Genomic DNA, 20037 nt, shown 5'->3' with positions numbered 1-20037 from the left:
CCAAATTGTTTTGTTCAGGGAGGGCCCGCGATAGTCCCTGGTGGTACCCCTGTAGTTAGTTCTAACCTTAACCTCCCTATTCCCCCCCTGCCCACCTCCCAATTTGTAAGCCAGGGTAATGCTGAGTCCAGCAAGTCAAATCTCCCAATTAGCAAGAGAGTTGAAGTTTTGGGGGTAAAGATAAGCAGGAACTGGAAAGAACCATAGTGGTGGAAGAGGACTCCCCTAAAGAGAAGGAGGATATAGGTGTAGAAGATAGGGGGAAGAAGAAACACATCTGTATTGATCTCCCTCCAGAATCAGCGCCTTACACTGTGGTTCTGTCAGGGGTACCAGAGATTTTACAGGAAAAGTTGGAAAGTCACAGGGTGCTGAAAAAGTCATCTTTTGGCTCAGTAATTTTAGACCTCTCCCTGCCCACATTAATGGCGAAATATTACTTGTAAGGAGGGTGAGCTGGTTGGGTAGTAGATGTAAGGACCAGGTTGGGGATTGTAAAATTGTTAATTTTAGAGACCCCAGAGCAGCTAGGTTTAACCCTGTGTTCCATGATGGCTATTTAAACTTTACAAAACCAGCTTTAAGAGGACACAGAGGAAGACCACTGGGGGGTCTAACGTGCTGGGTTAGGCAGTTTGAGGGGATCACAGCAGAGGAGTTAGTACTGGATAGTCCGGATATTCAAACTATCAGAGTCAAATCCGTTAAAGGTCTTGACTTGCTCCATCTCAACGTATATGAAAGAGGCATATTGGGAGGGAGATCATCTCAGGTTGTTTCTACCCTAGAGTCACTCTTGGCCGAAGGGCCCCCAAATGTCAATCTTGTTATTGCAGGAGATTTAAATACCTGCTTTGAGCCCCTAGATAGTGACAATGGTAGACTTAGCGCTGAGGTGGACGAAATTTGGGGCGTCCCCCAATGGAATCTTCCCCCCATTAAGAAAATATCTGAAGCAGCCCTACAATTAAAAGGGTTGTGTTTGGAATGGGGTCTAAGGGCAACAAACAGTAGAACAGGTCTGATGTTGGGGGAGAGGCGACCTTTGATATATCCTAAGACAAGAGTTTTTGTAGTCCATGTGAATCCGCAGCCGAGTCCGGCCTTAATCAAGTAATTGTGGCTAACGATATGAGGAGGGTACGTTGGGCCAAGGTCGCACTCGATGAAAAGAAAGTGCAAGAGATCAGGGCCCTTGTAGCGGGGTCGTTAAAGAAATTTAACAGCTTCAAAAATCAGGAGGACTGTAATGCTCACATAACTAGGGCCCATAATGACCTCTTTTTAGGTTTAAAAAACTATTTTATAAATACCAAGCTAATTAAAAAGATGTCCACCTTGAAACCCAACTCGTGGTACAATGAGACGTGTAGAGCTGCCCACAAGGTCTTAGTGGCAGCAATTAAGGCAAGGAATCATAGTATTACTAAACAGTCCCGACTGGCTTATAAATCTTCCCTGAAAAAGGCTGAGGGACTGGGATGAGGGGCGATGGCAGGATCTTCTGTCAGCATGCAAAGGTAGAAATATGACCCGGTTTTGGGAATTGGTTAAATGGGGCAACGGGCATCATTCGATACTTCCCACTAACAACGTAGAGCCCCATCGCTGGGTTGCCTTTTTCGAAGCTCAATTTAAGAATAATAATAATAACAAGGAACTCGTTCCTGTTCCCATCTCCCCAGTTACACCTTTGCTTTTTAGTACTAAAGAGGTTGAGGCAGTTTTGAAGGTTATTCCTAGTGGTAAGGCTCCCGGACCTGATTGTATCCAAGCGGATTTATTCAAGCAGGACCCTGACTTATGGATTCCCTATATTACGAACCTTATTAATGGGATAGCTAGGGGAGCGCCGATTCCACCGTCTTGGTGCGGCGCATCTATAAGAAGGGTGATCGTTCTGCTCCGGCTAACTACAGGCCTATAAGCCTTCTCGATGCACTCCAGAAAGTTGTAGCGAGAGTCATCTTGGGTAGGATCCAGCTTTGGATGGACGATGAGTGCATCTTCTCCCCGTTACAGGCTGGGTTTCGAGCCCATATGGGGACACTGGATCAAGCTTTTAGATTCGTTATGCTCTACTGGAAGGAGGTTCTGATAGGTAAGGGCATGATTTTCGCTGCATTTGTGGATTTAAAATCTGCGTTTGATTTAGTCCCACGATCTAAACTATGGGATGTCTTGCTGACTCTGGGAATGCCCAATGAATTGGTTGCTCTGGTGGTCAGGCTTCATAGGTCTAACTTTGCACAAGTCCGCTGGGGAAAGCCAGGGGAGGTTACCGACAAATTTACAGTGGGATAGGGTGTCCAGCAAGGCTGTGTGCTGGCCCCCACATTGTTTTCCCTTTTTATCAATGGAGTGGTGCGGTATTTTGACAACCAGCCAACGGACGCACCCATGCTAGCAGGCCAAAGAGTCCCCCTACTCATGTTCGCGGACGACACGCTGATTTTATCCAAGACGAGACAGGGGCTTCAATTAGCTCTGTCTCGTTTTGAGGAGTTTTGCCGTGACCACAAACTGGTAGTTAACATTAAGAAGACAAAGTTTATGGTCCTTCATGAGGCTAGGCCAGTATCTTCAAGAGCTTTCATGGGCGGGAAACTCTTGGAGCAAACTAATGTCTTCACCTACCTGGGAGTCAACTTTGGAGATAGTCTGTGCTGGTCTTCTCAGCTGAAATTATTGGTGTTGAAGCACTCTCGAATAGCTGGGGCCCTGCAAAAGGAACATTGCCTATTAATCACTAAACCCATTGTTCCTGTTGACAAAATGTATACTACCAAAATCATTCCTGTTATTCTGTACGGGGCAGAGATATGGGGCGCGTGTAACCTGTACCAGTTAGCACAGGCCCAGAATAAATTTCTGAGCTCATTTATGGGCCTCCCCCAAATCAACCCCTCGGATCCCCCTTTTGTTAGACCTCGGCTGCAAGCCAATCGAGGATATTGCCCGGTTTAGGATGCTGGCGTTCTGGAGAAGACTTTGGATTACTCCCGAACTTTCCTTATTCGCCAGGGGCTTGATTGAATTTAGGGGGTTGGATAGGGCAAATAAAATGGTATGGTTAAGCAGTATCAAATCCCTGCTCACCAGGATGGGGATGAGAGATTTGTGGGAGTGCCCTGAAACCGCGTCATTTCCAACTAAAACAGTTTATAAAGCAGCATATTGGAACCTCATTAAAACTGAGCGGTTTTAGTCTCTGACCTGTTAATCTTTAACTAGAGCCTACTGTGAATTCAAAGATGAATCTTCGATGAAAAGCTATTGGGATCTAATAACTAACCCCAGAGATCGCAAGCTTTACCATCAGTTCCGTGTTGAGACACTCCCAAAAAGAAAATTTACTAGTAAATGGTCTGTTGGCTCAAGTGCCAGGTGTCGTCCGTTTTGTCCCGAGCATACTGAAAATATTAATCACCTTTATGTTTGTCCAGCCTACCATCTGCCCCGAAGTACGTGGCTTAAACCTATATGTAGATCTATGGGCACCTGTTTTGCATTGGTCGCCAAAAGGCTATTAAAAACAGGTTGTAATGAGACTGCTGTTATTGGGGTATCCAAATTCCTGAGCTGGGCTTGGGCTATCCGGGAAAAAAGAGTGGGCTCTTTGAGCTAAATGAGTTATTGTATTAATTGGCTTGGTTGAGTATTTTTATCGGCGTCGCCTTTTTGTCTTTTAATATAAAAAGTCTTGTGATTATACTAGATTTAATTGTCTCTTAGTATTGGTTCTAATGTAACCTTGTTATTTATATTTTTAACTTTGGTTCTTTTACCTGACAGTTTTAAGATGAACTCTGAGCTTTGTATACTTTTTGTATTCTTATCTTCTGTCTTTTATGATGAATAATCGAAATAAAGGCTTTTTGAATTGAATTGACTACTGGGTTCAGTAACTCCCTGATCCCCATAAATAACTTTGAAGTGGTTGAATCAATCCTCCTCTGGAATATTACACTCCAGTATGCTACCTTTATTTTCAGAGAAAAAAAGGTCTGTTCAACATATTCCAAAATTTGGGCTATTCTTTAACACATCAGTCGACAATAATTCGCAAAAAGCGTCTTTTTGGATTTCTACCTTGCGAGTGTTAATTGCCAATTTATATTTTTTCCTGCAGACAGCGATCAGGCTCTTGTCTTGTGGTCTATTTTTTAGAGCGCCCATTTGATTTTGATGCGCCACTGAGCATCTATGGTGAAACCACCTTTGACCTTTATTAACATGTACAAAGTTTCCTATAGGCAATTAAAACACGATATCTCTGGCCTCGCTGTCACAATATAACTCCATTTCTGGCCCTATAGTGTCAACTAATTTGGTACAAAAATCTTCTGGAATGACCATACACCATTTTAATCTACGCCCCTGATCTATATTTTTAACCACTCCTATTGCTACCCATTTTTTATATTCAGAGTTATGACCAATATCCCCCCCCCCCCAAAAAAGTTAAATGTATGGGATTGTGGTCACTAAAATGTGACCACAGTACAGCCTAGTCTTTAACATAATGCTCAAGTGCAGTGTTTATAAATATATAGTCAATGGTCATGTGGTTTCCCCTTCCTTTAAAAGTATAACATTTAGTATACATGGACTTCCACTTGTTTGGAGAGGTCCTTTACACAGATTATCGCCCGCAACTGTGTCAACTACTGCCTGCACACTCCGCACCTTGCCGATGCCACCTCGCTTGAAGCTGACAAAGCCAAGTCCCGGAGGAAAATAAACTGACTGCTACCACAGTGTGTGCTTGCCCTTCGAGGGAAAACACTGTCTTCGCGCCTCCACTGATAGACCGGTTTTGCTACCAGACTGAAAGTTGTTCTGGCTTGCATGCACTCTTAGTGTAGGAAACTGGGTTTTAGTTGCAGCTGTCCCCCCACCCCCCACTTTTTGACCCCTTTTTTGCTGCTAGATGCAAATTAGCTATGCAAGAAGGCGTGTTGCACCTCCAGGCTTGTCGTACCCCTAGGGTTGTCTACCTGAAGTAAACACAAAACCTAGGATTTTGTCAGCTTAGTTGTTGTGAAATTTGCAACTCTCGGACATGGTGATGCCCACTCCACAAAGGAAGAGGTCATCTAGGGGATGTGGTGATCCCCCGACACCAGGAAATCTGATTCGACTACTGGGAACTGAGGAAGAAAGAAGGACCGAAGAGACCGAGAACTGAAGATCTGCACCCAAGTTTGACGCAAAAACCTGAGTGGCTGCTAGCACTTTGACCATCGCTAGGACCGACTTCGCCAATTGTTGGACACATTCCCAAACCCTTGGAGGACTGCCCAGGGCCTCTACAGCCTGGAAAGATCTCCCTTGGAGTAGAGGAGTTGCTCCCTTGCTTCTGCATGCACCACGAAGCATCTACAGTCCACAGTGTTGCTAGCTATCGGGCTCACTGAAGGAGCAGCACGACAGGAGAACAGTATTTGTGCTCCAGGAGGTCAGATCAGTCTCCTTGCCAAGTTTGGAGACATCAGTTTCCCTCCTCCCCACAGGACCAATATATTGTGTACTGGAGCAGTTCCAGCAACCAAGGCTTGTTGGTGATCAAGTCTGGACTTAAAACAACACAAAGCCGGACCTACTGTCCACGGACATCAGGATCCACCAGGCCAGCACTGAGTGGACGTGCTGCCATGTTTCCCCTCCTCACCAGATCTCTAAAACACAGAGTGAGCCTCTGATCGACCGCGACCTGACTCCTCAAAGCACCCCTGAACCTGTGCTCCACAGCCCGAGTCCGAGGGAGGCGCTGGTGCCTATGTGGTCTTGAGACCCACAAGAGCCGAGCTCACCCATGGGTTTGGCCAGGCAGGTCCACCAATTGCCACCTGCAGCCTCTTTATGCAGGGACCGACACCCGTATGAGCCTCCAACACCGTGACCCTGCTGGACATATCCCCACAGCACATGAGCCCCCAACCCGAGTCCAAGTGGACCAATGGTGTTCCTGTGTGCTCACGACCCTCCACCTAACCCCCCCCTGCGGGTTCGGGTTCAACCTGACTGGCACCCCAATCCCTGCTTGCAGCTTCTTTTCAAAAGGACCGTATTCCATCGACTTTAACAGGGTACCTGTTGCCTAAAATCACCTCTGCACCCAGACACCCCAGAGCTTACCAAGGTGACCCGCAGGTGCTGCCTTGGATCTTGTCCAGTACTTACCTTAGGTTCAGAAGAACATTCCTGTAGGTCCTTGACAAGTGACCGTATGCAATATTTTTTTTCCATGGGAAACATCACCGCTTTAAGGATGCACATACAGTGAATTTTCCATTTCTTGACAAGTACTTACCCAACTATGACCTGGATGTCTAAATTATATCAAAATTTCATGATGGATTTCTTTGAATGTGTGTTTCACTGACTTTGTGTGTGGAATAAATGATTAACATCATCTTCTGATGAGCCTAAACTGCTCATCCACACTAACACAAAATAGAGCATTTGGGATAATTATTTCAGGCCCTGTAAAGCAGTAAGGGTCGCCTGAACTCTCTGCAGTGTACCTCACTTTGGGTGCACTATATAGATAGCTTCCTACACTTAAATGACATTTTAACAGTGTTAGATATGTTCATTTTGTTCTTGGTATTAATAACTATTCTGCTTGCTGTTTTTATTATCTCTGTGTGTTTGTGTTAGATGTGTTGAGAAACAGACTGTTCTTGTAGTAAAAAATACTTTTTAACCCCTTCGATGCTTGTGACGGAACCATTCCGTCATCAGTCACAGCTGAGCTGTGCTGATGACGGAATGGTTCCGTCACGACCACACCCTGTTCTGGAATGTCCAGCACAGGGGAAAAATTCAAGTAGCAGCCAAGGTGTTAACTTAAAGGGTTTGTTATTCTTAGTTTGGTATGTGTGTGATATTGTGAGTAACAAAATAGATTTGTTTCTGTCATCACTGTGCCCCTGATCCCTTTATGGGATTGTTACTAACCCAAAAGCAATACTTCTATGGCAATTGCACATTAAATAGGATATTGCAAGGCTATGTTAACTTGTCTTTTACGTTAATCATAGTGCATTGAACCAAGTTCACTTGTGTCACCTGTGGGTGGGAAAGCACCCCTTGTAGTGTTACGCCAAAGACGTAAATGATTTAAAAAAAGAGGACCCCTGAATAGCGAATACATAGTCCGACAAATCAGGACAGCAAATGCATGTACCATAAGAACAAAACAGCCTGCCTGTAAAGGATTATTTGGCGGAATATCTCGCCATACTTTAAATATGCTTACCACGTCATCCGTGGTGTCTTAAAGTGTATTAATATATCTATCCACCATAAATGATTTTTAATCAAACATAAAGGAAATCCTCAATGCCTTCCTGCAAAAAACTTTTTATATGAAAAATCTAAATCATTTATAGTAAAGATCATCATATAAAAATACATTTATCTATACATCTCAAAGTGCAAGATATAACAAAAACAAACAAACAAACAAAAGGACAAAGGGGACGATATCCTCAATGTTTAAGCACCAAAACACTATCCCCACTGATACCGGGTTTCAAGAGCCCATAACCTCTCAACACATTCGTGCAACAAATACTCTCAATCACACCAAAAGCCAGCAGATAAACAAGACAAGAAAAAACAGAATAAAAAATTGGCAACAAAGTATACTAATAAACAAACAAACAAAACCAACAAGCAGAAAAGTATAAAAAAATAGGTTGCTTTGCATACATATAGTTAACAAATAATTACTTCAAAACCTATAATTGTTGAACATTTTAAACATTCTGATGATCGAGTCTTGTTAACTGGAAATGCGCCATATGATGATTACAATAAATATTTTATATTTTTGATTTAAAAAAAATCTTCTTCTGGATGAAGGCATTGATGATTTCCTTTGATTAAAAACGTTATTGTGGATAGATATATTAATACACTTTAAGACTCAATGGATGACGTGGTAAGCATCATTTAAGTATGACAATATTCCACTAAATAATCCTTTACAGGCAGTCTGTTTTGTTCTTTAGGTACATGCATTATGCCAAAGTTGTAACTTATACAGCATCTGTAGCAGGGTATACATGGAATCTGTGCCATAAAAGTAACGCATTATTGTTTAACCACCTTATATTTATGTAATACTCCTCTGCTGCTGTATTGCTTGGTTGTGCTGTGGGCTGTCTGAATTTTATATTTCCCTTTGACTTCGACTTGTGCAGAGCGCAGGCTTATTCTAGCTTGTGAGTTAAATATTTTGTTTGAGGCATATGAGCTGTATATCGTATACTTTTGCATATATCACCATCTGGTGTTGGGCTCGGATGTTTGCACATTGTTTTTGTCTTGGAAGAAGTCTTTGTAGTCACGAAGTGGGTGACTCTTCCTTAGGACAATAGTGCGCATGGGCATAGACTCCATCTCCAGATTGTTTTTTTCCGCCATCAGGTTCGGATGTGATTTGCTGCGCTCCGGGTTGGTGTCGTTTTCAAACCCCCTTCGACGCGCAATCCCTCTCCACTCGACGGTATTGTCTCTATCAAATTTCCTTTTTGATGCGTATCTTCAACATATATAAAATCCTCTATCTTCGACGCGGGCCGTTGAGCCTATCCGCGCCGACCATGCCAGCTGTCAATGTAAAGGACTCCTTTCAAAAAAATGCCCCGGTGTGGTGCTAAGTTCCCACACATGGACTTACACAAGGTTTGTAACCTCTGCCTCCCCCCGGAGCACAAAGACAAGAACTGCAAGGCCTGTTTATCTTTCAGGTCGAAGAAAACCATCTGTGACCCTCTGGCTCGACCTCACGAAATGTCTCGCGGAAGCAGCTCGATTTCGGACATCTTCAGGGCAGATCCCAGTCTCCAACCGGTACAGCAAGCTGATGAAGGAGAGCTCTCCATCTCTGAAGCTGACGACTCCGACGTCGAAGACCAGGCAGTCGCCTGGTGCTCAGTGGTTCGTGAGTACCGAAACCCCTCTCCCAACCAAAGTCAAATCTAAGGCAACAGTAATACATTTCAGACACCCCGCCCTCGGGCCTGGCAAGGAAAGAAAAAGAAAAGCCTTTCGGCTCGGGATCGAGCCAACCCCATTCCGGTGCCGAAAAATCACCTTCGGCACCGAAGTCTAAAACCAAGGAAGTGCCACGCCCTTGTTTGTCTGCCCCGAAAACAACCCCGATGCCGAAACAAGCAAAAGACAAGCATCTGGAACCGAAAAAATCTTCGGAGTGGAAACAACTTTCGGAGCCACAAACTCCTACACCAAAAGGTAAGGAGTCCAAGACCCCACAGAAACCTTCAGAGGTCTTGGACTAAACAACATTCTGACCCTAAGTCTTCGGCACAGACAAAATACATTGTACCTGTACAACAGTTTCTAACAGATTTTTTTGGATCCAAAACAAGACTCTCTACATTGACCCAAAAACTGTCAGAGTTGTCGCCAAGCCCCCTAAAAAGAGAAAAGACCCTGACATACCCATAAAGCGAAAGGAGATGGCCACAAACACTACTCCACCTCTCTTCTTCTCCAACTGATCCAAATCTGCAAATTTCTCCAGCACACTCCCACAACCTACATTTTTACCTCCGCCACGGGATGATGAAGATGAATATAGTGATGAGGGTGGGAATGGAGATCCAGATAAAGATGATGATGTAGATACCATTCCACATAATCCAGATCCTTGGGATAATTACAACACAAATGCCGGCCCACACAATGACCCGGACCTGTATCCCTCTAGGCCATCACCACCAGATGACAATATTGGGTTATCGCAACTCATTAATAGAGCTGCTCAGTACCACAGAGTACAGTTACACTGACCCTTTAGATGAAGACTTTTTACTGGAAACATTTACACCCACACAAAAATCCACACACACCCTGTCAATGTTAAAAGTAATGTTAAAACATGCACCAGAGGTTTTTAAGGACCCTGCTAGGGCCAGGATTCTTAACACCGGAACAGACAAAAAATACAAGGCAGCTCCCAATGACCCAGTATACATCAAAGGTCAGGTCCCTTTAGATTCTCTTGTGGTGTCTAATGCACCAAAGAGAGCAAATTCACAAAGCACAGGCGACAAACCTCTTCCTGATAAGGAATCCAAACATATAGACTCATCTGGAAAACTCATCGCTTCACAAGCTGAAAATCATTAGCGGATTGCCAATGTCCGATATTACAGAGGTCCCTAGGATGAACTTGAAAAGCTAATGCAACATCTTCCTGACCAATTTAGGGACAAAGCTAATGACCTTCTACAGGAGAAAAATTAATAACTAATACCTCCATCAAATGTGCGCTGGATGCAGCAGATACTGCCTCTCGTGCTATTAATACAAGCGTTTGCTACGCAGGCACGCTTGGCTCAGAATCTCCGGATTCAAACAGGAAGTGCAGTCAGCTATTCTTAATCAGCCCTTTGACCAAGAGCATCTTTTTGGGCCCACAGTAGATACATCTTTAGAGAAGATAAAAAAGAATACAGAGACTGCCAAGGCCATGGGGGCCTTGAAAACCCCTAGAGGTTCATTTCCGTTGCTCCTTTTACAGAGCTGGCTTCAAAACTATTCGCTCGGAGCATCCCTCTTCTTCCTATAAGAGCCCCAAGCAAATAAATTCCTCCAGAGGTTACTTTTGTAGAGGGTACAGAGGGTACAAAGGCAACAATGGTAAGGGATGAGGTCACGGTAACAATACCCGAAATTCCACTGCCACCAAGTTGTGACTTCCTTTCACTCCCCCCCGCCCCCCAATCATTCCACTCATGTCGGGGGACATCTCTCACAGTTCCTATTTGTCTGGAATTCTTTCACAACAGACGAGTGGGTAAGACAAATTATCCAGTTTGGTTATTGCCTGGAACTCACCTCTACACCCCGAAATATCCCTCACAAACAACGTCCAATGTCCTCAGAACATCTCACTCTTCTGAAACAAGAGGTTCTCTCTCTGTTACAAAAACATGCAAAAGAACCAGTCCCCTTGCCTCATCAAGGCACAGGGGTTTACTCCCTCTACTTTCTAATCCCAAAGGACGGCGGCTCTCTCAGGCCAATACTGGACCTCAAACTTTTAAACCTCTACATTCACTCAGACCATTTCCACATGGTCACTCCAACAGGTGCTCCCACTGCTTCAACAAAGCGACTTTTTCTCCACTCTAGATTTAAGACGCCTACTTTATATTCCCATTCATCCCGCTCACAGAAAAATAGCTCAGGTTTGTCGTGGACGGTCAACACTATCAATTCAAAGTCCTTCTGTTCGGAGTGGCTGCAGCACCCAGAGTCTTCACCAAGTGCCTTGCAGTAGTGGCAGCTCACTTACGAAGGTAACACATTCACGTGTTCCCTTATTTGGACAACTGTCTCATAAAAGCCAATTAACACAACTGTTGTGTGCAACACACACACAAAACAATCCAGCTACTTCCCAACTTCTCACCAAAATCTCACCAAATCCCACCTCCAACTGTTCAACAAACAACAATACCTAGGGGCTCCAATAGGCACTTTAAAAGCTTTAGCAAACCCCAACCCTTTCAGGATAAGCAGTATGCAAGCTCTAATATCCAGATTTCAGCCTCAACACTCATTACCAGCTTGAGTGTTCATGCATTTGATCAGTATGATGGCCTCTTGCATTCTCATCGTCCCTTATGCAAGACTCCAAATGCGTCCCTTACAGGAGTGTTTGGCACATCAGTGGAACCAGGCTCAGGGTCAGCTAGCAGATCTGTGTTAGTGGACAGCCGCACACATCGCTCTCTGCAGTGGTGGAACACACGAAACCTTTCCAAATGGTGGCCGTTGCTCGGCCCGGTTCCATAGATAGTGCTAACAGCAGACTCATGGCTCACCTGATGGGGAGCTCATCTTCAGAACCATACCATGCAGGGTATATGGACCGCTCAGCAAAAACACCACCACATATTACCTGGAACTACTGGCAATTTTTCTGGCACTAAAATCCTTTCAACTCCATCTGGTAGGCAAAGCTGTCTTAGTTCGCACAGACAACCTGACCGCAATGTACTACATACAAAAACAAGGGGGAGACACTCTCTACAGCTTTCACACCTAGCTCAAAGCATATGGAGATGGGCCATTCCGCAAAACATATATCTCCTTGCAGAACCTCCCTGGGGTACACAATCCGATTGCAGATCTGCTCAGTCGTCAAACACAGCAGATCCACTAATGGGAACTTCATCCTCAAGTTCTTAAGCCATTCTTTTGCATGTGAGGCCACCCAGAAATGGATCTGTTCAACACACATCAAAACACAAAATTCCCAAACTTCGCGTCCAGGTATCCACACCCATTGTCCAAAGGCAATGCGCTATGGATGAACTGGTCAAACAAATTTGCTTACGCTTTTCCACCTCTCCCACTAATTCCGTTAGTGGTTTGAAAGCTCAAACAGCATTCCCTCACAATGTTCCTGGTTGCTCCAACATGGACCCGACAACCATGGTTCACAAACCTCACTTCCACATAAATTACCTGGAATTGTTGGAAATCTTCCTAGCGTTAATATCTTTTCACCTCCACCTCATTAACAAATCTGTCCTAGTCCGTACAGACAACATGACAGCAATGTATTATATACAAAAACAGGGGGGGGGGGGGACACACTCTCTGCATCTTTCACACCTCAAAGCATATGGAGATGGGCCATTCCTCAAAACATATGCAGAACACCTCCCAGGAGTACACAATCAAATTGCTGATCTACTCAGTCGCCAAAAACAAAAGATCCACAAATGGAAACTTCATCCTCAAGTTCTGCTTCTATTCTTTCAATGTGGGGCCACCCAGAAATAGATCTGTTCGCCGCACACCAAAATGCAAAATACCCAAGCTTCGCAGCCAGGCATCCGCACCCATTGTCCAAAGGCAATGCACTATGGATGAACTGGTCAGGCAAATTTGCTTATGCTTTTCCGCCTCTCCCGCTCATTCCGCTAGTGGTTCAGAAGCTCAAACAGCATTCCCTCATAATGATACTGATGGACCCGACAGCCATGGTTCACAACCCTCTTGGAACTATCAGTAGTTCCTCATCAAAAACTATGCCTCTCACCCAAGCTTCTCACTCAGAACCATGGAGAGATGAGGCATCCAGATCCCAATCAACTCAACCTTGTAATCTGGCTCCTGAAGTCTTAGATTTCGGTTACCTCGATCCCCCACGAGACTGCATGAACATCATTAAAGAAGCTGGACGTCCTACCGCCAGAGCATGTTACGCCGCAAAGTGGAAACGATTTGTACATTACTGTGCAAATAAAATCAATCCACTGGATGCTTTTATCCAAGACATTATATGTTAACTCCTACACCTACCACAATGTAGCCTAGCATATGAATCCATAAGACTACATTTCGCTGCAATAGCCGCTTATCTCCAAAACAGACAACACTTGTCTTTGTTTAGAGTACCCGCTATTAAAGCATTTATGGAAGGACTTAAAAGAATAATTCCAGCTAGAGCTCTGCCCTCTCCAGTATGGAATTTAAATATTGTTCTTACTAGACTCATGGGTCCCCTTTTGAACCTCTGCACAAATGCAAACTTCAGTTCCTCACTTGGAAAGTAGCCTTCCCAGTCACTATCACTTCTCTCAGAAGAGTTAGTGAACTCCAGGCATTAACCATACAAGAACCATTTTTACAAATCCATCATAACAAAGTGGTTCTTAGGCCTAACCCAATTTTTTTTTACCTAAAGTCATTACTGCCTTCCATCTTAAACAGTCTGTTGAACTCCTAGCTTTTTCCCACAACCAGACTCCGTGGCCGAACGGGATCTTCACACTTTAGACGTTAAAAGACCAATACTTTACTACATTGAAAGGGAAAAATCCTTTAGAAAAATTTAACCACTCTTTGTGGCTTTCTCTCCACCTCATAAGGGCAATCCTATTTCCAAAGCGGGGATTGCAAGGTGGATTGTCAAATGCATCCAAATATGCTATCTTAAAGCCAAGCACACACTAACCATTCCCCCTAGAGCTCACTCCACAGGCAAACTAGGGGCTTCTATGGTATTTTTGGGTAACATTCCCTTAGATGATATATGCAAAGCAGCAACTTGGTCTACAGCACACACACTCACAAAACACTATTGTGTAGATGTGCAAGCTAAACAAGCTGCTAGTGTGGGCCAGGATGTATTAAGAACTCTTTTTCAAACCACTGCAACAGATACAGTTAGCCACCACTAAGGAGGTAACTGCTGTATAGTCTATGCACAAGTATACGATCTACAGCTCATATGCCTCGAACAGAAAATGCTACTTACCAGTAGGCATCTGTTCTTGGCATGTAGAGCTCTAGATTCGTATACACCCACCGCCTCCCCGGATACCTCTATCTGTTCCAGTACTATCTTACTTAGACACATTAAACATGGACATCTTTTCTATTTCTTACTAACTCCCTCATAAACATCCTTGGCAAAACAATCTGGAGATGGAGTTGATGACCATGTGCACTATCGTCCTAAGGAGGGGTCGCCTCCTCGTGACTGCAAAGACTTCTTACAAAGACAAAAACAAAGTGCAAACATCCGAGCCCAACACCAGATGGCTATCTATGCACAAGTATACAAATCTACAGCTCTACATGCCAAGAACAGATGCATACTGGTAGCATTTTTCTTTTGTGTTAATGAATGTTGGGCATGTAACCTAGAGTAGTCGATGGTATACACCAATTGTCCAGTATAGATCTTCTTGATTTGGTCAGTAGTTTGCTAGGAGCCATTGCTTGACTTGATAGGTTTCTTACCTTTGTGTATTGCTCATCTAGTGGTTGAGTTTGTGCTTAACATTAAGTTGGGTGTTCTTTTAGACATTAATACAGTTGATTTGATAAATGACACATTGCCATCTGTATGTCCAGTGGCACGGTTATGTTTGAATGAGAACATGTTGCTTGTATAGTATTTAGCATTACCGTTGACTCCTAAATAGTACTGGGGGGGGACATAAGCAGAAAGGAGAGTGATGTTGTTCTGGATTTGGTCATTCCAGCCGATCACTCTAGTAGAGGACTGTAAAGGTACATCTTATATGAATAGAATGTTGCTTGATGGTAGCAGTGTCACCTAACCTGGTCTATAAATGGTCAGAACTGGGTGTTAAGCTGGTATCCAAAGCATTTGATCATATTTAATATCATTTAATGGTTCTATTATCTTCTCTGGATAGTAAATTAATGAATTGTTTTTGCCAGCTTTGGATCCATTTTATTGTTAACTTGATATTTTATTTTCTGTAGGGTTTACACCGATATGCAACAGGTGCTTGATAATATTGATCATCCACGTTTTCAGCTTACGAATGATGAGGCTGAAGCAGATATCCTGTACTATTTCAGTCACATCAAAGATTACAGGTAAGGGGTTGGTTGCTTATATTAACATCTGGCTTCCAATGTTGGTTTACAAAACTTTATTTTAATTATGCTAATCTCTTTGCAGAAAGTTGAGTGAAGAGAGGCCCCATGTGATGCTTAATCAGTTTCCATGCGAATGTCTATTGACAGTCAAAGATATGCTGGCTTCGATATCGAGACGAGTTGGAGGTTCAGAAGGACCGAAATGGCTGCCTATTACTTTCAACCTTCGTACAGAACTGCCACAGTTTATTACAACTTTTCATCAGCGTGAGCAGAGGTACCTTGGGGATTCTTTCGCCGCTTTAGAATTGTGGTGATCGCATTTTAATTTTAAATTGCCCGATTTACTATGCAAATCTTCACATTCAAGGCTGTAGATACTCATGCTTAGCATAATCCTGCCATCTGATGTGCAAGTTGTGTGTCTTCTAAGAAAGACTTTTGAGTCACGAGTTAGCGTGAATACTCCTCTAGCTGGTAATGCGCATGGTCATAGAGTCCATTATTAGATTGTTTTCTTCTGCATTCGGGTTCTGACGTGGTTCCCTCTGCTCTGACACCATTGTTAAATATCTCTCTTGGTTTTTACCATCCGTATTGTTTTTATCCCTGCTGCTTTTCTCTCTACTCCTCCGATCGACCATGTAAACTTTGTCAAGGCTACTCTAGTCTGCCACAGCTCTTGTGGGCCTTCGCCCTTGGGGCACAACTTATCTCTTTGTCGTTTCATTGTCTCCTGATGATCACTCTGGATCGGAGGTCAAAATCCAGGATTTCGCCCGAGGTCAGTCCATGAGTACTGTGCCCCCTCCAGATCGAGCATGACCCCAAGGCCCAACAAAGGGTCTTACCCAGGCCAGACAGCCCAAAATGTACTGTTGGGCCACCCCTGCCTTCGGATCATGGTAGGAAATGACCGGCTGTCTTGGACACGCCCAACTTTGGCTCAGCCCTACAAAGGGGTTTTCTTTGCCACCACAGGATAACCCCTGGGACAATTATTAGGCAGAACCTCCTGCTAAACCCTCTCCCAAGACAACACCACTACCTACCTACCATCACCCGTTATAAGGTGCAGTTACACACTGAGCCACTACAGGTTGACTTTGTGTTTGAGACCCCATCCTCTAATCAACGATCAGCACAATACTAGCCTATGCTAAAAGTCATGTTGAGACTCTAAAGACATATTCCCTGACCCTGTTAAGTCTAGAGTAATTACATTACATATCAAATAAAATATAAATAAGGCGTCGCCCAATGACCCAATTTATATAAAAGGACAACTTGCACCTGACCCCTCGTAGGTGCCACAGCACGCGGAAGGGCTCTCCCCCAAACATCTGGTGAGGCATCCCACTAGATAAAGAAAGTAATAAAATTGATGCTGCGGGAGAGAGGGACTGCCCAATCGGCCAGTCATTGCTGAATCTCCAATTGTATCTGCCTCCTCTCCTGCTACTACGGGGCCCACTGGGAGGAGATGGAAGAAATCCTCCAGCATCTCCTAAAGAAGCATAAAAAGAGGGCTTCTCATCTCTAACACTGCCATCCGCTATTCCCTCGATGCTGCCATCCAATGCTGCTGACACCGCAGAAAGAAGCGTAAATTCTAGCGTCTTCAGAAGATCCGCCTGACTCCGGGTCTCCGGCTTTAAACTGAACCTCATGATTCTCCTATTCGATCGATGAACAAACTGTGATTTGGTTGCAGTACCCCCACACACACATACACGCACTTTTTGCCTGGTAATTGATGCAACTTTGACTGAAGTGTACTGGGTTCCTGCTAACCATATCCTCAATACTTGTGTTATTTCTCTAAAAACTGTACAATTGTCCCCCCAATTGGAAAAACCTTTAGCACCGTCTGTAAGTACCTATCCTATGGTACCCAGGGCCTGGGAGACTAAAGATGGCTCCTAAGTGCTGCAGCATGGATTGTGCCACCCTAAGGGACCCCTCACCAAGCACATGCAAGACTGCTATTGCTGACTGAGTGTCTTGGTGCAGAAAAAAGTGAAAACACAACATGCAACACATCCCTGTGGGCCACGTCCCCTACCACTGCATGTAATATTTGAAAGTCACCCCTACAACAGGCCTAACAGCCCTAAGGCATGGTGAATATTACATGTGAGGGAATACCTGCATGAGCAGATATGCCCCTGTGCTAGTCAGCCCTAGTACTGCCAGTACAAGTGACTAGGTAAGCCATTTTTAAACATGTGCTGGACACTGGTGAAAATGTGTTCCTCAGCTACATGATGGCTTTCCTGAAAATAAACATGTTTGAATGAATGAATTGAATGAATTGGAGATTTGTAAGAGCTCAACGTAACCCGAGGCCTCAAGGCGCATCAGATGGAAAAACAACTGAGTGGTTGGAGGCATCTGAAAGAAGCAGAACTTAAAGGTAGGATTCAGCAAATAGCCAGGTTTTAAGATTTTTCCGGAAGAGGGCAAGAGATGGCTGAGTTTTAAGGTCAGCAGGAAGCGTGTTCCACAGTTTGGGGCGAGGGAGAAAAAAGCCCTCCTTCCCCATCTGGCCTTGGCGATCCGGGGGGTCGCCAGAAGATTTTTGTGAGCAGATCTCGGGGCTCTGCCCGGGGTATAGAGGGACACGAGAGACCCAATGTCCTCAGCACCCAAGCCATGTAGGGCCCGGTAGGTCAGAGCAAGGACCTTAAAGTTGATCCTGGCCTGAACAGGTAGCCAGTGGAGATTTTTTCTGATTCCTGTAACAGAAACATGTCTTGGGGCATTCACCACAAACCTGGCTGCAGCGTTCTGGATAGTCTGTAGGCGGTGGATGAGCTTTTTGCAAATACTAAGATAGAGGGCATTGCAATAATCCAGGCGGGGTGATATGAGGGCAATAACCACCTGTTTCCGGGCATCGGGGGAGAGGTAGTGTACTAACTTCCTGAGGATCCTCAAAACCCCACAACAAGTTGACACAGTTTTGTTAACTTGTTTATCAAATGCCAGTGTGGTATCAAAGATGACCCCCAAGTTTCTGGCAACTAGGGACGGCAAGGGGCAGGTTCCAAGGGAGGGTGGCCACCAATCAGCCGACCAGAGATCTTGTTTGCCACCAAAGATGAGGATCTCGGTTTTTTCCCCATTTAGCGTAAGGAAGTTCGAGGACATCCAGCCTGCCACGGCTTCCATGCAATTCTTTTGGTATCAAACATCTCGTATTGGTAAACCCACATAGACACTAGTGTTTAATTTACCAATACAAGCATCCAGAGGGCACCTTAGAAGTGCCCCCTGAAAACCTACTAGCCTCTGGTATCCTTGCTGACTGGTTTCTGTCACCTGAGACGCTATTTTGACCTTCTAGGGTGAGAGTGTTTGCTCTCAGGAGACCCAGAACAAAAGCCTTTCCAGGAAGAGTGTGCAACACCCCCTCCCACAGGATGACCTGCTGATTAGCCTCCTTGGGCCAGAGAGTTTCAAAGAAGCTGCCGCCTTTGGAATACAAATCTGGCTCCTCTCACAGGAGAGGAAGCCACTGCCCCTGTCCAGCGCCCGCTTGGCACTATGACAAGTGGGAAAATTAGCTAGTCGGATAAGTGTGCCACCTCCAGGATAGTCCTCTAAGGTGGGCTACTGTGAGGTGGACACGATTTTTCAGAAGTAGCCATCTTTGTGATGGCATACATACGAATTCTGGGACAGGTTTATGCCCTCTTCCCACATTAAGTGTGCAAACATGGGATGTCGTGAACCCAAGGGTCAGTAGCCCATTGGCTACTACCCTACACTCCCCTAACACCCCAATATTCAGAATTTAGGGGAGCTCCTTGCACAAGGGAAGCGTTTTCTGATTAACTACAAAGAAAGACACAAAAAGCCGCAGAAGAGACTTTGCCCCACCTTGCTATCCGTTCTCTATTGACCCGGAGCTAAAGACGTCTCATTCTGCATCAGTGTGCCTCCAAAACCTGGGAGGACTGCCTGTCTTCAATAAAGACGAGGACCTCATGATGGAACAGTGGAACTGTTCCCTGTGGGAACGCCATGAGAGTAGACTCCGAATCCTCCAGAACCGCCAAAACCTGACACAGGAAGCCACCCTTCAACCATCGTCTCCAGCCCAAGTTGAAATGGGCCACTGTTGTGAACAAGGTTCCCCAGCCCTCCTGAGCTCGGGTCCATCATGATCTCACCTCTCATGGACTCCCGGAAGTCCCCTGCAGCCTCTGCATGCAAGCCACTGCGACTGCTCCCGGTTAGAGAAACTTGATGCCTAAAGACACCTCTGAATCCGTCACCCCTGGTCCGTGAAGAAGAGGACCTGAGGTGTCCCTATGTTTCCAAGCATCGCAAGCCTTGAACCCCCCTGTTGGTTCACCCTGACTGGCTTCCTAGCCAGAGCCTGCAGCCTCTTTTTACAGTGACCGATCCCCATTAAAACCTATTGGGCTCCAGTCTCTGATTTGCACCTTGCCCCCGGCCGCCCTCATGACGCTGGTGGATTATGGCTGGTGCTGCCTTGGACCTTGCCCACCACTCGCCTGAACTCCTGGACATTGATTCTGTAAGTCGATGTACTCTACCTGTTTGCAGAACTTGTTCTTCCTTCTGTAGGATAACATGGCAGTAAAC

At 44.9% G+C, this 20037-nt stretch overlaps 1 protein-coding gene across 1 annotated transcript in view; it reads left to right on the top strand.

The window, feature by feature from the left end:
* TTLL12 (tubulin tyrosine ligase like 12) overlaps positions 1 to 20037 on the top strand; it is a 222671-nt gene that overhangs the window by 95438 nt on the left and 107196 nt on the right. Inside the window, exons 7-8 of the mRNA XM_086922258.1 lie at positions 15301 to 15417; positions 15503 to 15697. Coding sequence (XP_086778384.1) covers positions 15301 to 15417; positions 15503 to 15697 — 312 coding nt within the window. The remainder of the gene's footprint in view (positions 1 to 15300; positions 15418 to 15502; positions 15698 to 20037) is intronic.

Source organism: Lissotriton vulgaris, chromosome 1_1 (genome assembly GCF_964263255.1).
Source record: "Lissotriton vulgaris chromosome 1_1, aLisVul1.2, whole genome shotgun sequence".
Classification (NCBI taxonomy): Eukaryota; Metazoa; Chordata; class Amphibia; order Caudata; family Salamandridae; genus Lissotriton; species Lissotriton vulgaris.
The sequence above is the reverse complement of the archived record's forward strand: the minus strand, read 5'-3'. Positions and strand labels throughout refer to the sequence as shown.